A 24,498-nucleotide genomic window follows, 5' to 3' on the forward strand; every position below is an offset into this window, starting at 1 on the left:
AACAGAGGATTTGAGTTGGTGTAGGTCTCTTCTTCAGAGGAGTAGCTCCTGGTAAACAGAAATGGGAGGCGCTATTTGGGCCATATGGCTGTGCATAGGGAGAGGGGCAGAGATGCAGCAGCCCAGTTGGAAATGATCTTCTGGAGCACTCAGGAAAACAAGACGACAAAGGAAAGCAGGTGAAATCAGAGCTGGGGCACAAAAATGTAAGTGTTATTTGCAAATTATAAAAGAGACACAGAAAGAAGAGGAACCACAGTCAGAGTGTTGCTGAGATGTTTTAGTATAGGTTGTGGGTCCATGTTGTGGTGGGTTTTGGGGACCTTGGTGTGTGTGTGTGTTAGATGCCTTAGCAGGGCTTAACCTGAAAACAGCAAAAAATATTCCAGTAGCTATCAGCAACTACTAGGCAGAATGGCTTTGCTCTAACCTCCACTGTCAAATACCAGTTGCTAGTGATATTCAATTTCTGCTCAGTATAGACCTATTGAAATTAATAGACCCAACTTTGTGGGGTTCATTAATTTCTTTGCATCTACCCTGAGTAAAACTTAGTTGACTACCAACCACCCCATTCTCCCAGGTTCTAGTCAAACACTCAAGTGCTGCACCACATTGACTTTGTGTCCCCATGAATTCTTCCAGTCTTTAAACGGCTTTGCCACACTAGGCAGGGCAATGTGGACGTCCCGTAGACGGGGACAACCAAAACCTACTTCCCAAACTGCAGGTCCCTTTTTCTTTCGCAGAGCGTTTATTTAGGAAATCACAACTGGAAGAACTTTGCCCTGGATGACTGCAAACCACGTATTAGCTAAAGTTGAACGTTGCTTGTCCAGATGTTGACCAATGAGCCCAACTATTGAGTGTACATCTGAGAAGGGAGAGTCCTGTCCTTTCGAAATAGGTAGGATTCTATAAGTGCATTCTGTTCCCCCAAGGACGTGTGGGACAGATTGAGATGCTCATGGGGCAACTTCATGATGTCCTGTACTCTAGGTGAGGGCATCCCTGTACCACATTGTGTTTACCTCTGAAGGCTGCCTTGGCTTGAATACTATCACAACCACAACAGAGGAGGGTGGGTTGCAGCCCAAAAATGGGAGGCATGTCACATTCCCAGAGGCTAATATTGCATGGGCTTTTCTCCAGCACTAGGCTTCAATTCTAAAAGCACTGCATTTTTATGCAGTGCCTTCATTTCACTCTCTTAAATGGAGGTGTGTCAATCCTAGATAGCAAAACAAGTGGGAGGAGAATAGCAAGCTGCAAGAAAAAAAAGGCGATGCATGTTCCACTGTGGTCTAGGCTTACTCAAAGTGTGTTCCAGTTCAATGGTACTGTGTCCATTTGAAAGCTGGGAAAAGGGAACTGGCTAATGCCCTGTTAGTTTAGGGAGATCCCATTTAATCACTGGGTATCATGGTAGCAAGTGAGCACCTTTGAGCCAATTCTCAAGTCTCTGGCATTAGGAAGGGCCATGACTTGGCTGTTAGCTTTCTGCCACTGGGAACAGGATGGGCATCTCATGGCCAAATTCTCTCCATTCTCGGAGTGGAAACATTTACAACCTACTTCAGTGTTGTATGGGCGATGACTGCTTTGAACACTGCAAGTTTCAAACAAATCTTTACCCAGCCAGAGAAATCACGATTCTGTGAAGACAATATTTTAATTGAAATGCTTGTAGTTTTATTTTAGTCTTGGAACAGTTACAGTAAGAATTGTCATTGCAAGTAAGAAGGTTGACAAGACTGAACAACAAGAGTTAAGAAAAGATATCCTGCAAGCTCACTTGCAAGACCAGACGTACGCTGTGGGGTACAGACAGGTCCATGTCTTAGTTTTTGGTTGTTCTATTTAGTCTGCCTTCCACATATCTTCAAAAAAGGCCAAGATTAAGGCAGGCTTGCTTGCATTTTTATTTTTCCCCAAATGAAAGGATCCTTTCAGCAGGAGAGGACTTTGCATCAGGTACTGTACCAGAAGAGCAGATTTACTATCATTTTGGGAGGAGAGGTTGTGGCAGTTCTTGGTCCAGATGACACAATGAAGACTTCTTACATATTATACGCAACTCATTAAAATCTCAGCACTTCTCTGGCCAGAAAGCGGGAGTTCTACACGTGAAGCTGCTACATGCCATACTAGGTATCTTATTCTGGTGACGACACAGCAAACATCAACTGTACGATGCCATAAAGGCACCATCTCTAGAACAGCAGCTGAGATTGTCACAGTTCACCAGGTAAACTGACCCACCTGCCTCTCTCCCTCCACCCCCTTCAGCAAAGACAACCCTGTGGCACAAACACAGCCAAAAGAATAATGTTGTCCTTGTGAGATAGGTATGAACTAGGTGGAGCCTCCTACTATCAGAGCATCAATACCTTGCAGACAATACATTTTCCTTCACGTGTGCAGGAAACCAAACAGCAAAAAGATTTGGTGTGTCATTTTAAAAAATCCCAGCTAACTTCAGTGGATTGCTACGTATCATTTGCAAAGAGCTGTTACTCTTATAGTAGTCTTCACAACCAGAGAAGGTATCTTGGGCAGTTATGAATGAAGAGTTGTCTCGTGGAACAAGCAGCCTCCATTGCCCATCTGTGCAGGCACTCAAAAAGTTTAACATGTGATAAGACATCACAGCAAGCAACTGCCTCTACATGAGGCTGCTTGTCAAAGACACTGGCAACACACAGACAGAACTATCTACATGAGTAATAAGGTAACCCGGTGTTTCGTGGGCAGCAAGCCGCCACAGAGCAAGCACACATAGAGTCACAGCAACTTTTGTTGAACAACCCTATTGCTAGCAAGGGATATCGGGAGGAACACGCTGAAGCTCATCCTCAAGACGTTCTTTCACAAAATTGGTACAAATTGTGTCCACAGGGTTGCAGTGTGGTGCCCTTAGTACCAATCTGATGCTGGGCAACTTCCAAGCAAAGAAACTGGGATCTTTGGGGGCCCAGAACAGAACCAGACCCACAAGAACATGACACTCCAGCAGACAGTTGCATTCTTGAAATAACAGAACTTTATTTAGAAACTGTTTAAAAGTAGAAAAAACCCTGTCAAGAGGAGTCTGGGTGGAATATGGTTTAGGGCACAAAGTATCTAGAAGGCCACAAGAGAAATAGCCCCTCTGATGTTTTAAATAATGGCTTGCTTTTTTTGGCATTTGATGAATTTGGGTCTTCCTCTGAATTTCCATAGGGATTCATGCACTACACAACAGTTACCATAAAATGCTTTGCTTTCTACACACATTTAGAACACATAACCACTGGAAGCAAATGAACAAGAGCACACCAAGCCCAGAGGCTCAGTCTTAGCTGTGGCTGTGGGCAAGATCTCAAGAGGGCCCTCCCCAAAGAGCAGCAATCGACAGGGGGGTAGGTGGGTGGGATTTGCTCCACATAAGAGGGGCAGGGTCAAGCATGAAATACTGTAATCAAGACTCATCTGAGCGCTGTATTTTCTGCAATATTGGATTTCCTATTTAATGCACTCCAATCAGTGTTCTTTGCCAGCCGTCAGGAGCACCGGCAAAGGCTTAAACGTTGGGAGGCTAACTCAAGGAGGGGACACACAAACAGAGAGACAGTCTGGAGATCAAGACTGGCCTCAGTGCAGCACTGCAAAACAAAACTACCCAAATCAATACAGTTTAGTCAGCAGGCTTGGAAGAGAAGGAGGAAGGGGGCGCAGAGAGGAATAGGACCCACAAAATTCAATGGACTAGAGACATAAAAGCAGGTGGTGGGTGAGGGAGGGGACTGGATGCAGGCTGCGAATTAGGTGAAGAGTTTCAAAAGGGATAGCCTTTTTGGTTTGGAAGACACCACATGCCATTGGCCACAGTACAGCAAAACCGAGAGGCCTTCAAGCACATCCGTATCTTACGCATTCTAGTCTTGCAACAGGCTACATACAGTAAAGTCTTTCCCCCTTACGACAGTCAGTGATCAGGAGGGCAGCTCTGAATAGATATTGGGCTGTTCTAATTACCCCTTACAGAGCCCTTACTGACTTGAGGCGCCAAGCAAGTCCTTCCAAAACAAGAAAGCCAGATGCTCAAACCCCAATATAGAACACACAAAATCTCTCATCACATTACTTCAATTTGGCATCTGGAAGCACATTTTAAGCCCCCTTAAGGCATCTCTTTAATTGCAGAACACATTTCATATTTGCTCAACCTTCCTGCGAAAAAGTCAATCCTGAAATTGCTCCACTACATACTCCCCACAGCCCACAAAAAGAAAAGAAAAACAGTACAGCAAACTCTCCACAAATCAGTGCCTTACCAGCAACCAAGCAACTCTGCAAACTCCAAATATTCAACCCCTTGCTTCCAAATTACACCAACTAGATGTTAATACTGCTCTGCTACAAAAGTGAGAAAAGAGCTCTCAAATTAAATCCATTGGAGGGGGGGGGAGTATTAAAACTTACGCAAAGTGCACTTGAAGAGGTACTTTTTACTTATGAAAAGAATAAAATGGAGTATTTTAAGCACATGATTGGGGAAAGCTGATTTCTGAATTCTGCTATTGCTGCTCTGCTGGTACAGTCGGTGGACCACTAATACTCCTCTTGCTCCTCTGGTGGTGCTCCTTCATCTGGTATGACAAAACCTTCCTGGAAGGGAAAACAGAGATGCAGAGACCACTGCATTAATCAGCAAGGAACAGGGGGAAAAGGCAGGATGCCACCTTCCCTTAGAACAGGGGTTGCCAACCTTTCTAAACCAGTGGGCACACTGAGATTTTTTAAGTGCACTGTGGGCACCAGTCACAAAATGGCTGCCTTGGTGCAACATAAAATTAGAGAGAGTACTGTGCTGGTAGGTCTTTCCTCAAAACTGCATACTCAAAGAGGTTTAACCTACTGAATTTCTGCCTGCCACGCAGTTGCTAATGGCACAAGAGTCCTATTTTTCCCCAGTGCCAACCCTAAAACAGAACCTAGCCTGGGCAGACGTGTATACCATTGTACTGCAAACTGACAACACAGTGAATCCTTAATGAGTGGCCGGCTTTTGGTTCTACAGTGGTACCCCGCAAGACGAATGCCTCGCAAGACGGAAAACCCGCTAGACGAAAGGGTTTTCCGTTTTTCGATGTGCTTCACAAGACGAATTTCCCTATGGGCTTGCTTAGCAAGACGAAAATGTCTTGCAAGTCTTGAGATTTTTTTTCGCTCCCCACCCCCTTTTTCTAAGCCGCTAAACCGCTAATAGCCTTTCAGCAGCTAATCCGCTAATCCCTTAAGCCTTTAATAGCCGCTAATAGCCGCTAAACCGCTAATAGCGCTAATCCGCTAATAGGGTTGCTTCGCAAGACGAAAAAACCGCTAGACGAAGAGACTCGTGGAACGAATTAATTTTGTCTTGCGAGGCACCACTGTACACAACAAGAGACTTACATAAGCTTCCCTGCAAAGTCTGCGCATTTTGCATTTGCCACTTTGCCTTTTTTTGTAAAGTGGGTGAGAAGGGCACCTTTTCTGTTGTGGCGCCCACTCCATGAAACCATCACCTTTCTGAATTATGCTGTGCGCTCATATGAAAAGTATTTTAGCACCTGCTGAAAGCTCATTTATTTCCAAGTCATTGCTAACAATTAACACCAGTCTGTCTGTTTGGGTTTTAGTATCTACATGGTTATTGTTTAGGTGTTGGTGTTGTAATTTTTGTACTGTGCTGTATACCACTTTGTGGTTTTTAAAAGGAAAGTGGTATATTATTATTTTAAAATAATAGTTAAATAACCCCCACTGAAACCAGTGAAAGAATACTTCTGAGTGGTTGAGGAGCTGAACTTCTCTCAGTGGGGTTTGCACAGGAGGGATCTTCCTAACTAAACTGTGTCCCAAACGCTGCTGTAGGAGCAAGCATAGGCATAATCTGGAATGTCTAAGCCAGAAATTGGGGGAAGCATTCACCAGATACTTACATCCGTGGCATAAAGAATCTCCACAATCCTTTGAAGAACAGGGTCACTCTCTCCTTCATTCTCCTGACAGATCAGCTCAATGTTCCTCAGTTTTCCAAAGTAGAAGTCTCTTTCCTTCTCCAAATCTTCCACAGTCATCTTTAATACATTGATCTGCCAAAGAACAATTCACAGTGCTTCTTACAGAGAAAATGCTTGTGCCCAAGAAGGAACAAAGGGGAGGGCTTGCACATTTAAGGCTGCAATCTTAAGTCTCATTAAACTCAATAGGGCTTGTTACCAAGTAGATGTGTATAGAATTGCATTGAAATGTTGCTCTACCAATAAAATGCAAGCGGTTTTTGTGGGTGGGTAACTGTAAGAGACAACTTTGTATGTTTTGAGGTTTTAAGCAACACTGTACTCCTCTTACGTTAGATGAACCATTGGTGTGCAATGTAATGGGTGGGCACTTTAAGCAGCAGTTTTCAGCACAACTCTTGTGGTAAGAATGGCGTGGAAACAACTTCACCAAGGTCCAGTCCCAAAGCAACACCTGTAAGGCGGCCAGGGCAGTCACCAAATCATGTGGTTCTACTTAACAAGACCAATTTGGGCAACATAACCACTGCCAACAACTCTCTTCCGCTACACATTTGGAGTCTATACCTCATGAATGTAGATTATGGGTGGAATTCAATGTCACACTAAGGCATTTTTGCTTGTCAGGTAGAACAATCTTACTTCTCCCCCCCCATGTGCTATTCTGGGGGGTTTCCTGATCCTCCCAAGAAGATTTGGGGAGCGCATGGGGGTGGAGGCAAAGGGGAGGGGAGTCCTGTTGCACTAGCAGTACTTGTGCTGGCTTCTACGAGCGCAACCACTTAGCTCAATCAGGCCCAATGTCACATCTCCCTTACAAAGACATGATCAGCACAGAAAACTCCAAGGCACCTCTCCCACAATCGTGTTACTTTGTGATAATACACTGCAGTGCATTTGAGAGTCAAGACCACCCATGCCGTGAGCCTCTGCTGGTCAGTGCAGCCTACTTGCTGGAAGCCCACCTGCTGGATCAGTTCAGCAGACTCTTCTTCCCCAATTCCTCCAGGAGCCTTTTTAACCATCGCGGGTCCGGTTTTATTAGCCACTGTTGTTCTCTGCGCAACTATGGGCCTCGCTGGAGCTGCAACACAGAAGGGTATTAGCTGCAGTTCCAAAATGCCCATTCCACACACCTGTGCTCTACATAGTAGCCAACTAGAGTGAGACAGCGCCCAAAGTGTACCATCCCGTGTGCAGGAAAGCACCTTAACCCTACAGCCTCAAAGAATGCCGCCTCCCTGTGAAGTGCTAAGTACCGAACACAGGCTTTACAACCGCTTTCTGTAAGGAAGCAGGGCGCTCTACTCTTGCTGCCTTCAGTTCTTGAGTCCCCACAAAACTGTGATCTACAAAAGGAAAGCATTTCTAGCTGTTATACACTGAACTGAATTACACAGTATACCACCAGATTAGGAGCACCTGGTCACAGGTAAGACACAAGGCAACCCCCTTCCTGCTGGGGAGGAGCAGGATTAAAGGGCAGTCTCAAGCAGAGGGTGTTTGTTTCCTGTCTGGAGACTGGCACACCCTTGTGAAATATAGGAAGCGACAAGTTTCAACAACAGCCTGGATTTCAGTAATTACTCGCAGGCATACATTAAAAGGGCTGTGCAAGCGCCAGAGTGTGAACACATCTTCACACAAGCACAACCCTGCACCACCTCTCAGTGCTAAGCATATCTCCAGATGTGGACCTGGATGGCACATGGATGTTCATGTGATGTATTCATACTGGCACAAGAGGCATGAGGAGACAGAGCACGCAACAGCGAGTCTCTGCCTCCAACAGAGACTTCCTCTCCAGGCTGCCTCACAATCCTCAGGTTCCTTGCTAGCAGCCTCTGGGCAAAAGCAGCCAGAGAATCTGGATCCCGCAAGTCCCTCACCCAACACACAACGCGAAGGCATCCGATTATGAGAGCCCTGAACCACGAAGCTAGCCTGGTCAGACAGATTTGTCAACAGCTTGGCTTACCTGTGCCAGTAGAGCTAAGATTCTTTTTGGGTTTGTTGAGCAGGGGTACGACAAGAGCAGGGGCTGGTGCTGTCTCCTGGCCTTGCCGAGCTGCCACAGGGTCATAGTCTTTCCCATCGTAGTTTGCATCAAAGAATTTTTTGAACCACTGAACAAATTCAAAATTATCCTGGAATTTTCCTTTCACTAATTTGTCCACAGGAATTATCTGAGGGAAGAGAGGAGTATATTTAGTCCAATGAGAAAAACAAAACACTCAAGATGTTTCTGAGATGAGTGGACAGAACTTGCCGGCTCCAGTTCATGAGATTCCTCCAGAAACTTGAGCCAGGGGAGAATAGGTAGGCCCAAGTTTTTCTGCACAGAGGTCATATTCCAACAAACTCTGGAGTGCATGCAGAACACCAATGAGGAAGCAAGCACGGGAATGATATCAAAATAATGTTACAACAAGGAAAGCCTGTTTTTATAATATTCTCTCCTATTCAGAGTTTAAAAATTGTGATGCAACAATTGTGTCTGATGTTCTTTCGGCCCTGTCAGCCTCTTACCTGCAGTCTTCAATACACACTGTACATGTTTGAATATGCTATTCTGCCATTTTTCTGCTTTAAAGTCAGGTGCAATTGGTAATTTTAGAGTGATAATTTAAAATACAGTGGTACCTCGGGTTACAGACGCTTAAGGTTATGTGTTTTTGGGTTGCGCACCGCGCCGAACCCGGAAGTACCGGAATGGGTCACTTCTGGGTTTTGGTAATCACACTTTGCCCATGCGCAGAAGCACCAAATTGCGGCCCACACGTGCACAGACGTGGCGCTGTGGGTTGCGAACGTGCCTCCCGCACGGATCATGTTCGCAACCCGAAGTTCCATTGTAACGCAATTTTAAATTATGATTAAACTCAATCTGCCTTGCTCTCCACCACCATCGGCCACAGTCTCTCTGCACTCTCCTCCACCTCTTATTCTTTCCCCACCACAGAGGTCTCTGCACCTCTTCCCTGTTAAGCCCCAAGTGAATCCAACTGCGGCTGAAAGCAGCACATCAGGGTAAAGCACCAAATTCAATCACCATACGACATCACAAAGCGGACAGGTGGGCAAGGCTGGCCTAAATGGCCTGGTGGGTCTAATTAGGCCTGTGGGCCAGAGGTCCCCCATAGCTACTTTTCCGCATGTATACTGGTATAGTTTATGTGTATGTCTGGAAAAACACAATGTTAAAACAGATTTTTACAGAGGTCGGAAAGGGGATTTTGGAATCTTCTCCTGAGGCTACAAATCATTTCTGAGTTGGTTGGCGCACAGCCTTTCATGTTCTGCATAACTGATACAAAAGGAAAAGTGCCAGAAACCTTTAGAAAATTGAACCATTTAGCCTTTGGTAGTGGGCTGAGTCAGGGTGGGCTGAGATGGTGCAAACTATCGACAGCCCTCATGGGGAAGCCAGCAGTCTTCCATTGCTATTTTCATCAGTACAAAAGGGGCCTACTTGGCATATCACACATGCCCTAACGAAAGCTCAACAGCTGATTTTTTTTCCTAAGGAGGAGCAGCTTAGAGGAAGGTGCTCCCCCCCCCCCATTTCTCTGCTACAAAGTGCTCTTTTCTCCCACCAATTTCCTCCTGTGGGGCATCAAAATGCATCTGTTCTTACACACAGTTTTGGAAGCCGTGTGTGTGCTGGGTTGGTGGAGGCAAGCATATTTTACAACCAAAAAACAGGCAGAAGCCCAAGAGCTTCCTTTCCCTCCACCACCTTCCCTCTCTCTTGCATGCATGTTTGCTTCATGCAAGTAGCCTCAAAGGCTGGGTCCCACTGAGGAAAAGCAACCGCTTCCAGGCAAGTCACACGGGGATCTTTCGCTTAAATCTACACTATGACAAGGATACCTTCAAGACAAGCGGAGGCAGTTTTGCTGTTGTAGGCTGACAAGTGTTTTTGCACTTGTCTGACAAGTTGCAAAAAGGGAGAGTTTGGATGTTCTGCCCTTCTATAGAAGACTATGAATTATTAGTCCATGCACAGTAGTCCAGGGAAATGTAATTCTGCTGCTTCTTGGAATTTTCCATTAATTTGGTGCTCTTATAGTTTTAATTCAACAGTGACTATTGTATTTATAGATCTTTTTTGTACAAATCAAGGAAATAGCTTTAAAAGACAAGAACTGCAACTGAGAACAAGATATGGTTAGTTGATTGCAGATGGGATTCAGCATTTTCTGAAGAGATGCACCCAGTTTAGGCCGACCAATACTGCTAGGTGACAGAACCCTGATTTATCAACTTTTAATGAGAAACTGAGCAAGTGAACACTGCCTGATGAGTGGCAGCTACCAAGAATAAGCAGAAAAGACCAGCAATTTAGGACAAAAGCAACACCAAGACTGTAAAAGAAAAGGAATATTTTAAGCCAGCATCCTGAAAACTGCATTTTTCCATAAAGGTAATTCATAGCAAGTGCATTCCAAGACAAAAGAGCTTACTTTGTCAACACCCATTCGTTTAAAACCTGCTTGTAGGACCTTGTAGTTCTGGATGTATTCGTGTTCCAACTTTGCCTGGAATTTTACTTTCTTCAGTGTTACAGAACCAGGGAACAGCATATCCATAAACTGACAATAAGCAGCACCTGAATAGATAAATAAAAACAGGCACACTTGTGAAAAATTGAACCAGACATGCACTACAGCTGTCTCTGGGATTGCAAACCCTTAAAGCAGTCACTTTTGTTAACAAAGTTTTAAGTTTTGCAAGAATCCATTCCCCCATCTCCCACCCAATTCAACAAATAAGACAGGGGAGATCATGAGTTCTACCGCCTTTACAGTTCCTGGTTAGCAAAACCAGACCACTGACAAGTCACTAGTCAACACACTGCATGGCATTATGGACAAACACTTCCAAGCTATGACAATAATTTTGTCTCTTCGCTTGCTTTAGCAAGAGGCGCCTTTCTTCAACCCATGCTACTGCCACAATGACAACCACCCTTCGTTCAGGGATAGATATACCCTATTACATGGGTAGGCAAACTAAGGCCCAGGGGCCGGATCCGGCTCAGTCGCCTTCTAAATCCAGCCTGCAGACGGTCTGGGAATCAGCGTGTTTTTACATGAGTAGAATGTGTGCTTTTATTTAAAATGCATCTCTGGGTTATTTGTGGGGCATAGGAATTTGTTCATTTTTTCCCCAAAATATAGTCCATCCCCCCACAAGGTCTGAAGGACAGTGGACCGGCCCCTGCTGAAAAAGTTTGCTGGCCCCTGCCCTATTATCATTGGCATTCAGCCGCTCCCCACAAACTGGGACATGTCCAAGCAACAGCCTTTGTTCAACACATGCTAAGTAAAGGCGGTGCTATAAGCCTGCAATATTGCTACTGAACAGCTACCTCATTGCTGAGAACCTGTTACTGTGGAATATGCAGGCGCCAACATTTCCACTTCTCCCAACACCTTAACACTTAAATCAAACCCATGATCAAAGTCAGTCACAGATTCTAAGAGAACAGATACCACAAAAGAAAAAGCAGGCATCTTCTGCAGGAAGGTGGCATGGAACTTTAGGATCCCGGACTGTAAACACAGTGGGCACATTCCACATGGAATATTACCTACACAAGGAAATTTATTTATAAGCGGCTTGAATGAAAAAGAATTCTCCAAGTTGTGCACAGATAAAATGATAGACAACGCATAGCTGCCCTTCCGCATTCTCATAAGGGTGTCAGCCTTCCCCAAAAGCAAAATACTTCAGGAGTTGAAAACAAATTCAATGGAATCACAACATGAGGTGATTGTTATGCATGACTGTTATGTTACGCTTACTCAGGGCATCTGAAAAATCACTTCACTTGCTGCATGTTTTTTTGTTGTGTTAACAAAGCTCCACAGGTGGTACAATGAGGAAATTACTGTGACTGACCAGTTTGATTCAGACAGTACAGGAAAACAGACTGTAAATAACCATTAAGGACAACATCTCTCAAAATCTAGTTCTCCTCAAGCATAACAAAGGTGTTTCCGATCACCCTGATGAATCTAGAAGATTTTACTGTGATTACTCAATGACTGTTAACCTTCAAGAATGAGAATTCCTCAGTTCCCATTTCCTTACATCATGATCCTATTGCTTCCTCAATCACTTCTGTTCTGTGGCAGCCATCAAGTTTACTCCAAAATTAACACAACACTTCATTTTTCCACTTTGTCAAAGCAGAATTTTTATCTTAGCACCAATTCTTCTTCACTCTGAGCTCATCATCAGTACCCCCTCAACAGCACACATGTAGCTATGGATGAGGGCAGGACTGCTCTCCTCCTAGATCTTCAACAATTACTGTGTCTGCATTAATATATGCTTCACTCTCCCTTTGCTTTTCCTACTTGGACTGTACATTACAAGTCCACAAACTCAGTTTAACATTAAAAACAAAAGCAAAACAAACAAGCAGCATTACAGCTTTGCAACACAGAAGCTCTGCTACCATCACTATGGATTCATCTCCTTTGAGGTTTATCCACAGTGCAGAAGTCTTGTGCAAGCATTGCTAACACCGAGCAACCTTCCATAGGGATTAATATAGGATTTGCAAAAACAGAACCTAGTTTTATCTTCTGCAAAGCTTAGAAATTCCCTTAAACAGAGGTGGCCCACGTTGGAATTCAGGTGTGGAGCCCAGATGGATTCAGATTGTTCCACTGGCTACATCTCTGCTAGAGATGGATGATATATCAATATTTTGTCTCTTACTGGTATGAACTCCAGAACATGATAAAGGTTTAGAAATTTTTCACCCTGTAATATATAGAGAATGCACTGCCCTGCTGACCCGGCAGGCAGGAAGCGGCACTTTACTGCAAAGTAAATTGCCATTTCCTGCCTGCCCGCAATATCAAGACATAAGCCCTTGCCTCCTCTCAGCTGGCATTGCAGAGTAAAGGGCTTTACTTTGCAGTAAAAGCTGCTTTATGCCTGCACAATCTGCAAGGCCATGGCTTTGCTCTTTAGTTATGCAGGTTCAAGGCACACACCTCATGTCTTTAAGGCACACACTTAAAGAGTAGACTCAGCACCAAATCAGGCTAAACACAGAAATCAGGCTAAGCAGGATATCAGGGTCTCTACTCTGCCTGGTGTGTGCCTTAAAGCCCCGTAGATCTCGTCTGCAAAAAAAGAAACTTTGTTTGCTTATTGGAATCTTCCTTCCTCAGCACTGCTGTGGGACGCAGATTCCGATCAGCAAAGAAAATTTATTCTTCCAATAAGATCAATGTGACTTGGGCTCCTGCTTCTGTTCAGGAAATGATGCATCACTTTTGCAGTAAAGACTTTATGCATTTGGAAACTAAGGTGCAGACAATGCTGAAAGTCAAGGCACGACTGGCTGTATGGCAGGTATGAGGAACCTTTGGGCTTCCAGATACTGCTGAAACTACACCTCCCATCAATCCCAGCCACTGACCACGCCTGCTAGGCTTGAAGGGAGTTGTAGTTCGGCAACACCTGGAAGGCTCTATAGCATCTACCACAAAAACCCTTCTATGCCACAAGCAAGGGATAAGAAGCTGAATGTACCTGTAGAAGAGCATACATATTAAAAGCAGATGGTTCAAACAAGCATGCCACACCCTACACAGAAAGGCACAAAAACATTTGCACTCACTTGGCGGTGGAAATTTATTCTGAGCCCAATATGAGAAGCAGTTAAGGCAAGGCAAGCGAAGCAGAAACCCAGCAAAACAGCCTTCTAGCACCCACCACTGATTTTTCAAAGGAAAATAGTAATGCTTTGGAAACCTCAAGCAGCAAGTTCCTCCGCTCTCAGCACTTTTCTTACCTGAGCAAAGCTGCTCTATCTTTGTCAAGTTCAATTGTAAGGACTCATTGATCCAGGCGAGCATGTCATGTCGACTCAAGTTATCGCTTGTCACCGAAGTGGAATACACATTAACGGCCATTTTCTGCAAGGGGAAATAACCAAGAAGGGATTTCGTTTATACACAGGCTAGTGAACCAGCACCTGCACATCTCATGCTCTAAGGAAGCCTTTTCCAGACATCAAGAGCACAGTCACATCTGTTGGATATAGGCCACCTCCTTAGTAAAACGTTTACTGGAGACAGTCTGGTTATTTATCAGAAATCTACTGTCTGAGTAATGTGATGAGACTATATTTATACATAGCTGGATGCAAATGCTGTACTCACACTCAGGCACAGCAAGTAAGCTTACTTTATTGTACCAGGAAATATACTGCAATAGACATAACGATCCACTGCAGGGAAGAGTACTGTAACCCATTCAATTTAACAACTGGCTCAGAAACATTCTCTTTTACCAATAATGCTTATTTTCTTTCCACAAAATAGATAAAAGAGTAGAGATGAATAAGTAAATGAAGAGGCAGAAAGAGATTAGGAAAGGCTGAATGGATGCACTGGGTCTTCAAGGAAGATAAGGTGCTTCATTTTAGGTAAATACATGTAACAGGAAAGTTTAGTGGTAGATTCTGAACACTGGAGGAAGAGGAGGAGATGGCAAAATGCAGCGCATTGGTGCATTTTTATGCCCAATATGAAGTCTGAAGCAGCTGTTTCAAGAGAGGGCATGAACTGTTTGTTCACATTTCACCCAAAATTAAATGGCAAGGTGTTTTTACATTAATGAAATTTAACTTGTGTGGTCAAAATAAAACAAACACAGTCTGGTTCAGAAACACATAGCAAAGCAGACATCCTCCTAATACAGTGGTACCTCAGGTTAAGTACCGGTACTTAATTCGTTCCGGAGGTCTGTTCTTAACCTGAAACTGTTCTTAACCTGAAGCACCACTTTAGCTAATGGGGCCTCCCGCTGCTGCCGGAGAATGATTTCTGTTCTCATCCTGAAGCAAAGTTCTTAACCCGAGGTACTATTTCTGGGTTAGCGGAGTTTGTAACCTGAAGCGTATGTAACCCAAGGTACCACTGTACTGGCAATGAACTCTAAGGGCCTAACCAGTCACTTTGGTTTAGCAGGCCATATAATGAGGCTGCATTGACTACAATGGCAAGGGATTACAATGGTACCTCTGGTTGCGAACGGCTTCCGTTCCGGAGGCCCGTTTGCAACATGAAAAGAGTGCAACCCGCAGCGGCGCATCTGCGCACGCGCGGGTTGCAATTTGCCGCTTCTGCGCATGCTCATGACATCATTTTGTGCGTCTGCACAAGCGCGAATGGTGAAACCCAGAAGTAACCCTTTCCGGTACTTCCGGGTCGCCACGGGCTGTAACCTGAAAGAACGTAACAGGAAGCAAACGTAACATGAGGTATGACTGTACATGGAAGCATCAGTCTTGCTATCTTACCACAGATGCGTATCTATTTTATGAACAGGAGAGCACCCCCAACCTAAGGATCGTGTCCCACACAGGCTTGGGCGAGCTCTGCTTTCCAGATAAAAAATGTGGCATTGCTGCTTCAGGAGGCATCCTGGAGGGGGGAGTTTTCCAGAAACACCTCTGGGCAGTGGCGTAGCGTGGGTTGTCAGCACCCGGGGCAGGGCAAGTATTTTGCGCCCCCTAACCCCCAGATGTTGTGCCCGGTGCGGCCAGCCCCCCCTGCACCCCCACGCTACGCGACTGCCTCTGGGAGTCTCTGCAGGCGCGCCTGTGCTACAGTTCCCTTTCCCTTCTCGCAGGGGAAGTGGCCCGACACCCCCAGCCCCCTCCCAGGCAGGCGAATTGCCCTCGAGTTCCCCATGAGTGGGAGGGAACAAGCCTTGAACGGGGGCCAAAATTCAGTAGCTATGTGCTCTTCTCAGGAGCAGAGAAGCTTGGAGGAGCAAACTAGGCCAAGGCTGAAGGAGAGGGCGAGCGGGACGGGGTGGGACCCTTGCAAGGAGGGGTACAGAGCGGGGGCTTTGCTGGGCAAGTGCCCCCCGTTCCTTGCCAGGGGGGTCCCCGACATTTCCGCAACCGACCTATAATCTCAAGTGCGGGGAACCCAGAGGTCCTCTAGACCTACACCTGCCCCCCTCATCATCATCATCGTGGCGATGGGAGCCGGCGAGCCCAAGCCATCCGGGGGAAACACGCCGGCGGAGCGAGGCCGCCCCCAAGTCAGCCTCCCGCCTGGCCCGGTCCCCGGGGCGGGTCCCATTCCGGGGTTCCCTCCCCAGCCACCCACCGGCAGGCGGGCGGGCGGAGCACGGCGCCTCTTCCCCGCACAGAGACCGAGCGCTGCCCTATTTGCATAAAAACCGCACTCATCTGCATATGCAAATAGCACGCGGAAGGTTCTATCCCCCACCCCCCCCACCCCGCGCGAGACGCGGCCTTTCGCTCGCGGCCGGAGCCAGGAGGGCGGGGCCCGGCCCGCCTCAGACTCGCCTCGCCGCCTGGCCAGGCCCAGCCGAGCCGGCCGCCGCCGCCCTCCCTTTCTCCTCAGCCGCCACCAACGGACGGAAGGAGGGACGGAGGGACGGACAGGTCTCCGCCGCCGCCGCGCCCTCAGAGCCCGTTACCTCAGTCGCTCGCCGTTCAAACCGGCCCCGCCCGCCTCGCCCGGGATATAGCGTCACGCGGCTACGCCGGCGGGCTGACGTCACTTCGGGGGAGAGCGGAGGAAAGAGGAAGGAGAGCCGCGTACGGCCGCGGGGAGGAAGAGGCGGGGTCGGTTTCCACGCCCGCCCTCCGTCGCTGAGAGACGGCGTTTCTTAACCCGCTTCCCGGCTTGAAAGACAGAGCGGCCGGCCAATGGGCGCGGCGGCGAGGAAAAGCGCCTGACGGCTCCGGCCCTTCGGGGAAGACGGCCCCGCCTCCTTTCGCAAAGCAACGAGCCTCAAGGTCGTGGGTTCGAGTCCCGCGTTCGGCTCAAAAATTCCTGCGTTACGGGGGTGGACTAGATGACCCTCGGACTCCCTTAGATTCTATAAATCTAAGATTTGCTGTTTCCCTCAGAGGACCACGCCCCCTTTGTACCCAATTCTGTTCAGACAATTTTTGGTTTTTGTAACGCGTGTCAGGGAGTCGTCAGGCCTGCACGTGTGAACGCTCCCTGCCTGCGCGTAAAGAGAGGCGCTTCAAGAAAGCGCCCGTGACTTCCTCAGCCGTCGACTCTTAACCGCGCCCCCCTCACGCAGCAGGGACTACATTTCCCAGCGTGCCCCGAGGGGCGCACTCATTTCTCGGTTACGCGAGTCCTTCTTTCCGGCCGCGCCTGCTGGGTAATGTAGTCCATCTGGGTAAAGCGACCCGGTGCTGCACGTGCGCTGATGACGCGCCGGTGGCCGGAAGTAGTTCTCGAGGGATGCTGGGTAGTGTAGTCCGATCGCGCCATTCATCTCTATGGAAACCATACATAGCACCACCCACTTCTGGCCTTTGAGCATCCGCTGCCACCATTTCTCCAATGGAAATAGGGTCGTCCTATTCCATCACCATAATAAAAAAAATATTATTTATATGCCACCAATTAAACATTAAAAACCAGATGGAAGGCAGGATAGCTGTTGGTCTCAAGGTTGCATGGTTGTCTTCTTGGCTCAGGGGTCACATTGATAACTCCATTCCCTCCAACATTTCTCCAATGGAGAAGTGCAAGCTGGATTTAGAAGAGGCAGAGGAACCAGAGACCAAATTGCAAACATGCGCTGGATTATGGAGAAAGCTAGAGAGTTCCAGAAAGACATCTACTTCTGCTTCATTGACTATGCAAAAGCCTTTGACTGTGTCGACCACAGCAAACTATGGCAAGTTCTTAAAGAAATGGGAGTGCCTGATCACCTCATCTGTCTCCTGAGAAATCTCTATGTGGGACAAGAAGCTACAGTTAGAACTGGATATGGAACAACTCATTGGTTCAAAATTGGGAAAGGAGTACAACAAGGCTGTATATTGTCTCCCTGCTTATATAACTTATATGCAGAATTCATCATGCGAAAGACTGGGCTGGATGAATCCCTAGCCGGAATTAAGATCGCCGGAAGAAATATCAACAACCTCAGATATGCAATGACATAACTTTGATGGCAGAAAGTGAGGAGGAATTAAAGAACCTTTTAATGAGGGTGAAAGAGGAGAGCGTAAAATATGGTCTGAAGCTCAACATCAAAAAAACGAAGATCATGGCCACTGGTCCCATCACCTCCTGGCAAATAGAAGGGGAAGAAATGGAGGCAGTGAGAGATTTTACTTTCCTGTGCTCCATGATCACTGCAGATGGTGACAGCAGTCACGAAATTAAAAGACACCTGCTTCTTGGGAGAAAAGCAATGACAAACCTAGACAGCATCTTAAAAAGCAGAGACATCACCTTGCCAACAAAGGTCAATATAGTAAAAGCTATGGTTTTCCCATTAGTGATGTATGGAAGTGAGACCTGGACCATAAAGAAGGCTGATCGCCAAAGAATGGATGCTTTTGAATTCTGGTGCTGGAGGAGACTCTTGAGAGTCCCATGGACTGCAAGAAGATCAAATCTATCCATTCTGAAGGAAATCAGCCCTGAGTGCTCACTGGAAGAGACAGATCCTGAAGCTGAGGCTCCAAGACTTTGGCCACCTCATGAGAAGAGAAGACTCCCTGGAAAAGACCCTGATGTTGGGAAAGATGGAGGGCACAAGGAGAAGGGGACGACGGAGGACGAGATGGTGGGACAGTGTTCTCGAAGCTACAAACATGAGTCTGACCAAACTGCGGGAGGCAGTGGAAGACAGGAGTGCCTGGCGTGCTCTGGTCCAGGGGGTCACGAAGAGTCGGACACGACTAAACGACTAAACAACAACAAAGGAAAAGTGGGACATTCTGGGATCTATTCAGAAACCAGGCTGGCCTCTGTAAATCCGGGACTATCCCTGGGAAATAGGGACACTTGGAGGGTCTGTTGCCCCAGCAGTGGATAATGCTGTGGGATTTTTTTTATTTAAAAATGAAATAAAAATGAGAGTGAGCCCTTCCCTCTTCCCTCCAGCTCCCACCCACTGAAGGTGCAATAGTGAGTTGCTTTACATGAGGAACGAGAGAGGGATTTGTGGCACCTTCAATCTCTACTGGCACAAGCCAGACTTCGCCACACACTGTTTGCTGGGGCTGATGGGACTTGTAGTGCCAACGTCTGGAGGTTATCAGATGTCATGGTTTACATTTTTGAGTGCAGAAAGAGTGTAGAGGTCTTTTCTGTTCTATTTGATTCAAGAAGGTTCTGGGACTTTCTCTGTGTGACACAAGATGCAAGCTGGAAGTTTCTAGCTGAAAAGCAAGTTTCCATTCTTCCTGTAAACAAGCAGAAGGTTCCTAATGTTCTAACTAATGTTGATGTTTGCTGTGGATTGTTATGGAGCAAAACCATGTCACCAGATTGGCTAAGGATGGCGCACACTACCGTGGGTTGATGCCACGTGCATACAAACTTAAAGAAATTTCTCCTTACCTGCCAGCTAAGAAGTGAATTTTGTATAAATTTTGTTAAATAGTTACATCGTTTCATGCATGGACTTCCCATCCACACATCCAGAGTGTTTGTTCAGACTCCTTTGTCCTGAGTTATATATCTAGCTCTTATAAGTTACAGGAGAAAGAATAAGAAAATCGTAAGGCTTCTCCTTACCCACCAGCTATTAAGTGTATTTTGAATTCACAGAAGCTTATGCCAAAACAAATGTGTGCTTGAGTCTTTTAAAGTGCTGCAAACTGCTTTTTAGGAGTGTTGTGGAGATTGCAACTAAGTAGGGAACACTAAGCTGTTTGATCACCTGAAAATGTGGTACAGTGGTACCTCAGGATGCAAACGGGATCCGTTCCAGAGTCCCGTTCACATCCCGAACGGAATGCAAGACGCGACGATGCATCTGCGCATGCCATGTTCCGCCGCTTCCGCACATGCACGTGACGTCATTTTGAGCGTCTGCGCATGCGCGAGAGGCGAAACCCGGAAGTAACATACTCCGTTCCTTCCGGGTTACCGCGGAGCGCAAATTGAATGCGCTCATCCCGAAGCACATTCAATTCGAGGTATGACTGTATTAAGCGTTATTATATTGTGCCAATCTTTGTTACTAATCATTCGGTCGTATTTTTGAAAACAAGCAGGGTGCTTTGCAATCTTACTTTTGACAGCTTGCTCTTGGTTTCATTTTACAGATGGGGCACCTGCACCTCCTGGGATACAGTCATGGCTGGAGCAATTTAAGAAACTGCCTGGGGTTCAGTTCTGGGAAGCCCACCAGCATGACAGAACTCTCCCCACTTCCGATTCCCAGCAACATCCCTGCTGCATCCTACAGATTTCTCCAGGCAATATGGCCCTTAGCATGAAATAACCAAGACTGTATCTGCAGTTCATTTCCCTTCTTTTCAACATTCTCATGGAATGCCAAACTCTTGTGGCTGGACCGACTTTAATCCTATTGCCAACAAAGATGCAAACTTGTGTGCATTCCCAATGTACCCCAGCCCCCCACTCCTCCAGGGTGAGAAGTAAACCACTCCCAATTAAGACACATCATTAAATAAAGAGAGAACGAACAAGTGGGTGCTCAGTTATAGAACACTGACTTTAATTAAACAATGGAAAATGTTCGAGGTAAACTCTTTAGTAACCAATTGTTTTCATTTCCAGTAAAAAAAAACGAAAACAAAACACACAAACACAGAAAAACACAACAGCACCCAATTTCCCCCTTGCAAAGGCTCAGATGTTCACTTTGGTACTGAGGTTCCGCTTCACAAAGCTCATAAAAATCAAAACAATAGAAACAAACAAAAAGAGAAAAACGAGTTTGTCATATGTTTTTATAAAAACGATAGTATAAAAAAACAGTTTTGGCATCAAAAATTCTAAAAATATAGCACCAACGAGAGACAGGAAAACCTTATAAAACATTGTCACAAGAACATGCCTGAAATGCATCTTTAAGAAGAGGCAAAAATGCAGTAAAATAGTGGATTTTGCCCAGCAACAGACAGCATAGTTATTGCTGCTTTTTGTGCAAGTTTCACAAGTAGACAGTCGCCTCGGTTTCTTTTTCTACCTTGCTTCCTACAACTTGTCCTCCTCTGACGGAGGCTCTTTCAAGTCTTACTGTTTTTAGCAAAGAAGCCTAAACTTGTTGAAATGGCAGGTCTGCTATTGTGGTCTGGAAAACAAAATAACAACAGAAAATAAAGGACAAGAAGGCACATATGGTTAACTCCCTTTCTTGAGTTACATACATTTCCATTTCCATTCCAGCTGTTTGGTTTTCATGGACAAAGCTTGGGGTCAGAGGAACCCATGTACTTTCTGATCAGTGGCTCACTTGCTACCTGTTTATCTTAAGATCCATTCATGTGGCAGGAAAATCAGTGGAATTCCAGCACATGGGAGGGTCATGGTTTCAAGTCCAGGTATTCCAAATAAGCCAGACCTGGTACCCCCTCCTGTAATGTGTCTTCCGAGGCATCTCTGCTCAAGATTACTGGCGTTCATTCTCAAGCAGAAAGTAGAGGCTCCAGCTTAGTGGAGGACCAATTCACTACTCCAGTGTTGGCAGTTTCTTCAGCGGTGGCACAGATGAGAGAGATGATACCTGGGTCAAGCGAAAAGTAGAGGAGGAGGAGGAAAGCTTCCTTCTCTGGTTTGAATCGGCTTCCCTGAGCTGTTCCTTCCTGAAGGACCCAGGCGGTGAGAGACAATGTCCAGCCAACAGCCCAATTTGATGCAATGCCTGCTGGAGATAAACCTGGGCAAAGCTGACATTGCTGCAGCTATGCTGGGAAACAGAGGAGGGCATCTCTGCCATACTTAGTATGTTCCCCGAGCAACATGTTTTTGGCTGTTGTTCAGTGGGGGAGCTTGGAGCACAGCTTGGACCTTAAAATACTGATGGCGTGTGGGGAACAGTCTTGAACAATCTGCGACGTGTCCACTAGCAAGGTCTCCTGCTCACAAGCCAACGGAACGAATGCGAGGAGTGTGCGCCCACAGTTGTGCCCTTCTGCTTGCTCTCATTCCTATCAGTGGAGCTTCCTTTCCCCCCTGAATGATTCTTGGCCAACCTGCTACCCATTCTGCTTGACATCACGTCAAGTGCTATGGCAACCTCCATAGCAGTCTTCCCCAACCTAGAAGCCACCAGCTTAGGGAAGACTGCTCGAGGAGTTGTGGGCTAGAAAAGCACGTCCCCACAGCTGCCTGATCCGAAAGAGGTCTCCTTTCTTTGGCAAGTGGCACAGAACCCGGAGGCATGTGAAAGGATCACTCCAGCTCCATCCTCCATGGAAAAGAACCCATTGAGTTGCATCGTATCCACTGTATCGAACGCTGCTTCTTAGCACATGGCAGTGCCCTGATGGGTGGAAAGAGAGACGATCTACAAAAACAAGTTGCCCCACAGACGGATGTCATTTCCTTTCCATAACAAAGCCAGTGGTACAAGGTAATGCCAACTGAGGGGTGGGGGAACAAAGCTAACATTCATGAGGAAAATAGCAGCATCAATAAGTTTCAGACCTGATGTCCCTCTGCATGAAGTCCTGTTGGGGACATTGCAAACAAAGATCAACGTGTCCTACAGGTTTTGAGTCCACAGCAGCATAGGCATTTGTAGAATTTTTTGGAGGGTGGGGGCCAAATGTGACGCTCTTATTCCCCTTTGCTCAACCCCAAAGGCCAAGAGATCTTCTCTGCCCCTCAGGTGGAACAAGAATTTGTGGGGAAGCTCAGAGAAGCTCTTGCAAGGGGCTCTGGGTCACTTCAATGGGTCTGCGCAAGAAAAATCCAGGTGGACTGTATGTTAACTTTAACAGCATATTTTTTTAAGATAGATTAGTAGTTTAAAAGTATACCTGGATGCATTTGGCACAGAGTTGGTTGTTTGGTTTTCTTTTCCTCTAGCTACTATAATTATCCCACACTTGTGTTTCAGCTAAATTCCTCTTGAGGAATTTCCACCATTCACACATAACGCTGAAAAAAGCAGCAGCCAAGTGTCTCGCTTTTTAAAAAAAGTTTTGTTCTATATATTTATATATATTTTAGAAGTTTAAAAAGAAGGATAAAAAGGAGAAGAGTCTCCTCGTCTTATCCTGATTGTTCCAGTGTACAAAAAGCAGCAAGGCAGGATTGTTGCTGCAATTTTGGTTTCTTCATGATTGTCCCTGGAGAGATTCTGTCGCTCATCCTTTAAAAAATTATCTTTCAAGTTTGTGGGGTTTTCGTACAGCCCGTCAGAAAACTGCCTCTCAGTCGGGCAGCGACTGACATTGATCTTAGGGGGGAAATGCTTGGCTAATGCTGCAGCCGTGTCCCTCCATGGACACAACAGTGTTTTGCACGGTGAGTAAACAGAGGTCTTTTGACATTTTAGAAATGTCAGTATTGATGGAAAGGAACATTTCTATCCTTCCAGTCTCCATGGTGGCGCTTGCAGATGGTGGTGGAGGGGAGATTGTCGTGCTGTGGGTCTCACTTGCAGGAGGGTGTCGCTCCAAGCTCTTTGCCGCCCTCCTCTCCCAAGGCTGCTTGCTCCAAGGAGACCTGGGCACCCCACCTGCTCCCTAGTCGCAGGCAAAATAATCCTTGAGTGGAGCAAACAGGTGGCGGATGACCGGGACACTCCATGCCCTGCCAAGCAGCTTCTGGCGAGTTCCACGCCCCATGTTGGACAAGTCGGTGTAATGGTGGGGAAAGCCAAAAATCCTGTGGTAACAGCAAAGAGAGTGGTGAGTTTAGTTCCTCTGATTTGCCTTAACAAAAGGAAGCCCCAAAGCAACGTACAGTGGTACCTCGGGTTACATACGCTTCAGGTTACATACACTTCAGGTTACAGACTCCACTAACCCAGAAATAGTACCTCGGGTTAAGAACGTTGCTTCAGGATAAGAACAGAAATCGTGCAGCGGCGGCAGCGGGAGGCCCCATTAGCTAAAGTGGTGTTTCAGGTTAAGAACAGTTTCAGGTTAAGAACGGACCTCCGGAACAAATTAAGTTCTTAACCTGAGGTACCACTGTACACTGTAAACCTATAATAAAAATTACATAAGCAATATGAAACCTAGCAACAAGACTATCGTATGCCGGGGAAAGAAGACGTCTCTGCCTATTGCAGAAACGTCGTTGAGGGTGGTGCCCAGAGAGCAGGGCTGGCCCAAGAGACTTTGGCACCGCAAAATGGCATCCACCAGCCCCATGAGGGAAGAAGAGGCGTGCAAAGATGTACACCTGGAACAAGACGGGAATAAAGATTTACACTGGGAAGAATGGTGGGAGGAAGCCTCCTAATATTCACCAAGATGTCACTTTCCAGGTGCCACGGGTCAGATCCTGCCTCCAAGGATTGTGCCGCAAGTGCTGCTGTGGTGGTAGCAGCATGCAACACAGTCCTTGGAGGCCGGAATTGCTGCCCCATGGATACTGCCGCCCAAGGTGGTGGCCACATCTTGCCTCTTGGATGGGCTGGCCCTGCAAGAGGGCCGCCCCAAAGAGAGCGCTCCACAGACAGGGAG

The 24,498-nt window shown here is 46.5% G+C and overlaps 2 protein-coding genes and 1 long non-coding RNA gene across 6 annotated transcripts in view; 1 reads left to right on the forward strand and 2 right to left on the reverse strand.

The window, feature by feature from the left end:
• Nucleotides 1-75: 75 nt before the first annotated feature.
• On the forward strand, nt 76-1,873 carry LOC310680753. Its single transcript, XR_014512909.1, has 2 exons — nt 76-206; nt 763-1,873. It is a non-coding gene; the product is annotated as an uncharacterized lncRNA (long non-coding RNA).
• Nucleotides 1,670-16,938, reverse strand: MAPRE1 (microtubule associated protein RP/EB family member 1). 3 transcript variants are annotated; one of them, XR_014512868.1, is made up of 7 exons: nt 16,539-16,693; nt 13,870-13,993; nt 10,514-10,659; nt 8,026-8,233; nt 7,013-7,131; nt 5,416-6,119; nt 1,670-5,056 (listed from the first exon to the last, which is right to left on the reverse strand). XR_014512868.1 is itself a non-coding variant. In XM_083447656.1 (7 exons), the coding sequence occupies exons 2-7, from the start codon at nt 13,988-13,990 to the stop codon at nt 4,594-4,596; spliced, it is 804 nt and encodes a 267-aa protein (XP_083303782.1). In that variant the 5' UTR covers nt 13,991-13,993; nt 16,539-16,938; the 3' UTR covers nt 1,670-4,593. The 3 variants fall into 3 exon arrangements, 2 of the variants coding, with proteins under 2 accessions (XP_083303782.1, XP_083303783.1); XM_083447656.1 differs by having other exon boundaries at nt 1,670-4,650; nt 5,967-6,119; nt 16,539-16,938; XM_083447657.1 differs by having other exon boundaries at nt 1,670-4,650; nt 5,967-6,119; nt 16,405-16,575.
• A 3,604-nt stretch (nt 16,939-20,542) lies between these two features.
• Nucleotides 20,543-24,498, reverse strand: part of DNMT3B (DNA methyltransferase 3 beta) — a 58,424-nt gene continuing 54,468 nt past the window's right edge. For both annotated transcript variants that reach the window (XM_083447355.1, XM_083447356.1), the window contains one exon: nt 20,543-23,692. In XM_083447355.1, the coding sequence (XP_083303481.1) occupies nt 23,551-23,692 (142 nt within the window). In that variant the 3' untranslated portion in view covers nt 20,543-23,550. The remainder of the gene's footprint in view (nt 23,693-24,498) is intronic.

The sequence above is a fragment of the Podarcis tiliguerta genome (assembly GCF_965153285.1).
Source record: "Podarcis tiliguerta genome assembly, chromosome: 6".
In the NCBI taxonomy this organism is placed as follows: Eukaryota; Metazoa; Chordata; class Lepidosauria; order Squamata; family Lacertidae; genus Podarcis; species Podarcis tiliguerta.

Bases quoted from the DNA above. Each gene is read 5' to 3' on its own strand.
- MAPRE1 (XM_083447656.1), bottom strand. From the start codon at position 13,990: ATGGCCGTTAATGTGTATTCCACTTCGGTGACAAGCGATAACTTGAGT. The intron at 10,660-13,869 runs GTAAGAAAAGTG...TTATCTATTCAG, and splicing joins GATAGAGCAGCTTTGCTCAG to GTGCTGCTTATTGTCAGTTT. The intron at 4,651-5,966 runs GTAAGTATCTGG...TTTCCCTTCCAG, and splicing joins AGATTCTTTATGCCACGGAT to GAAGGTTTTGTCATACCAGA.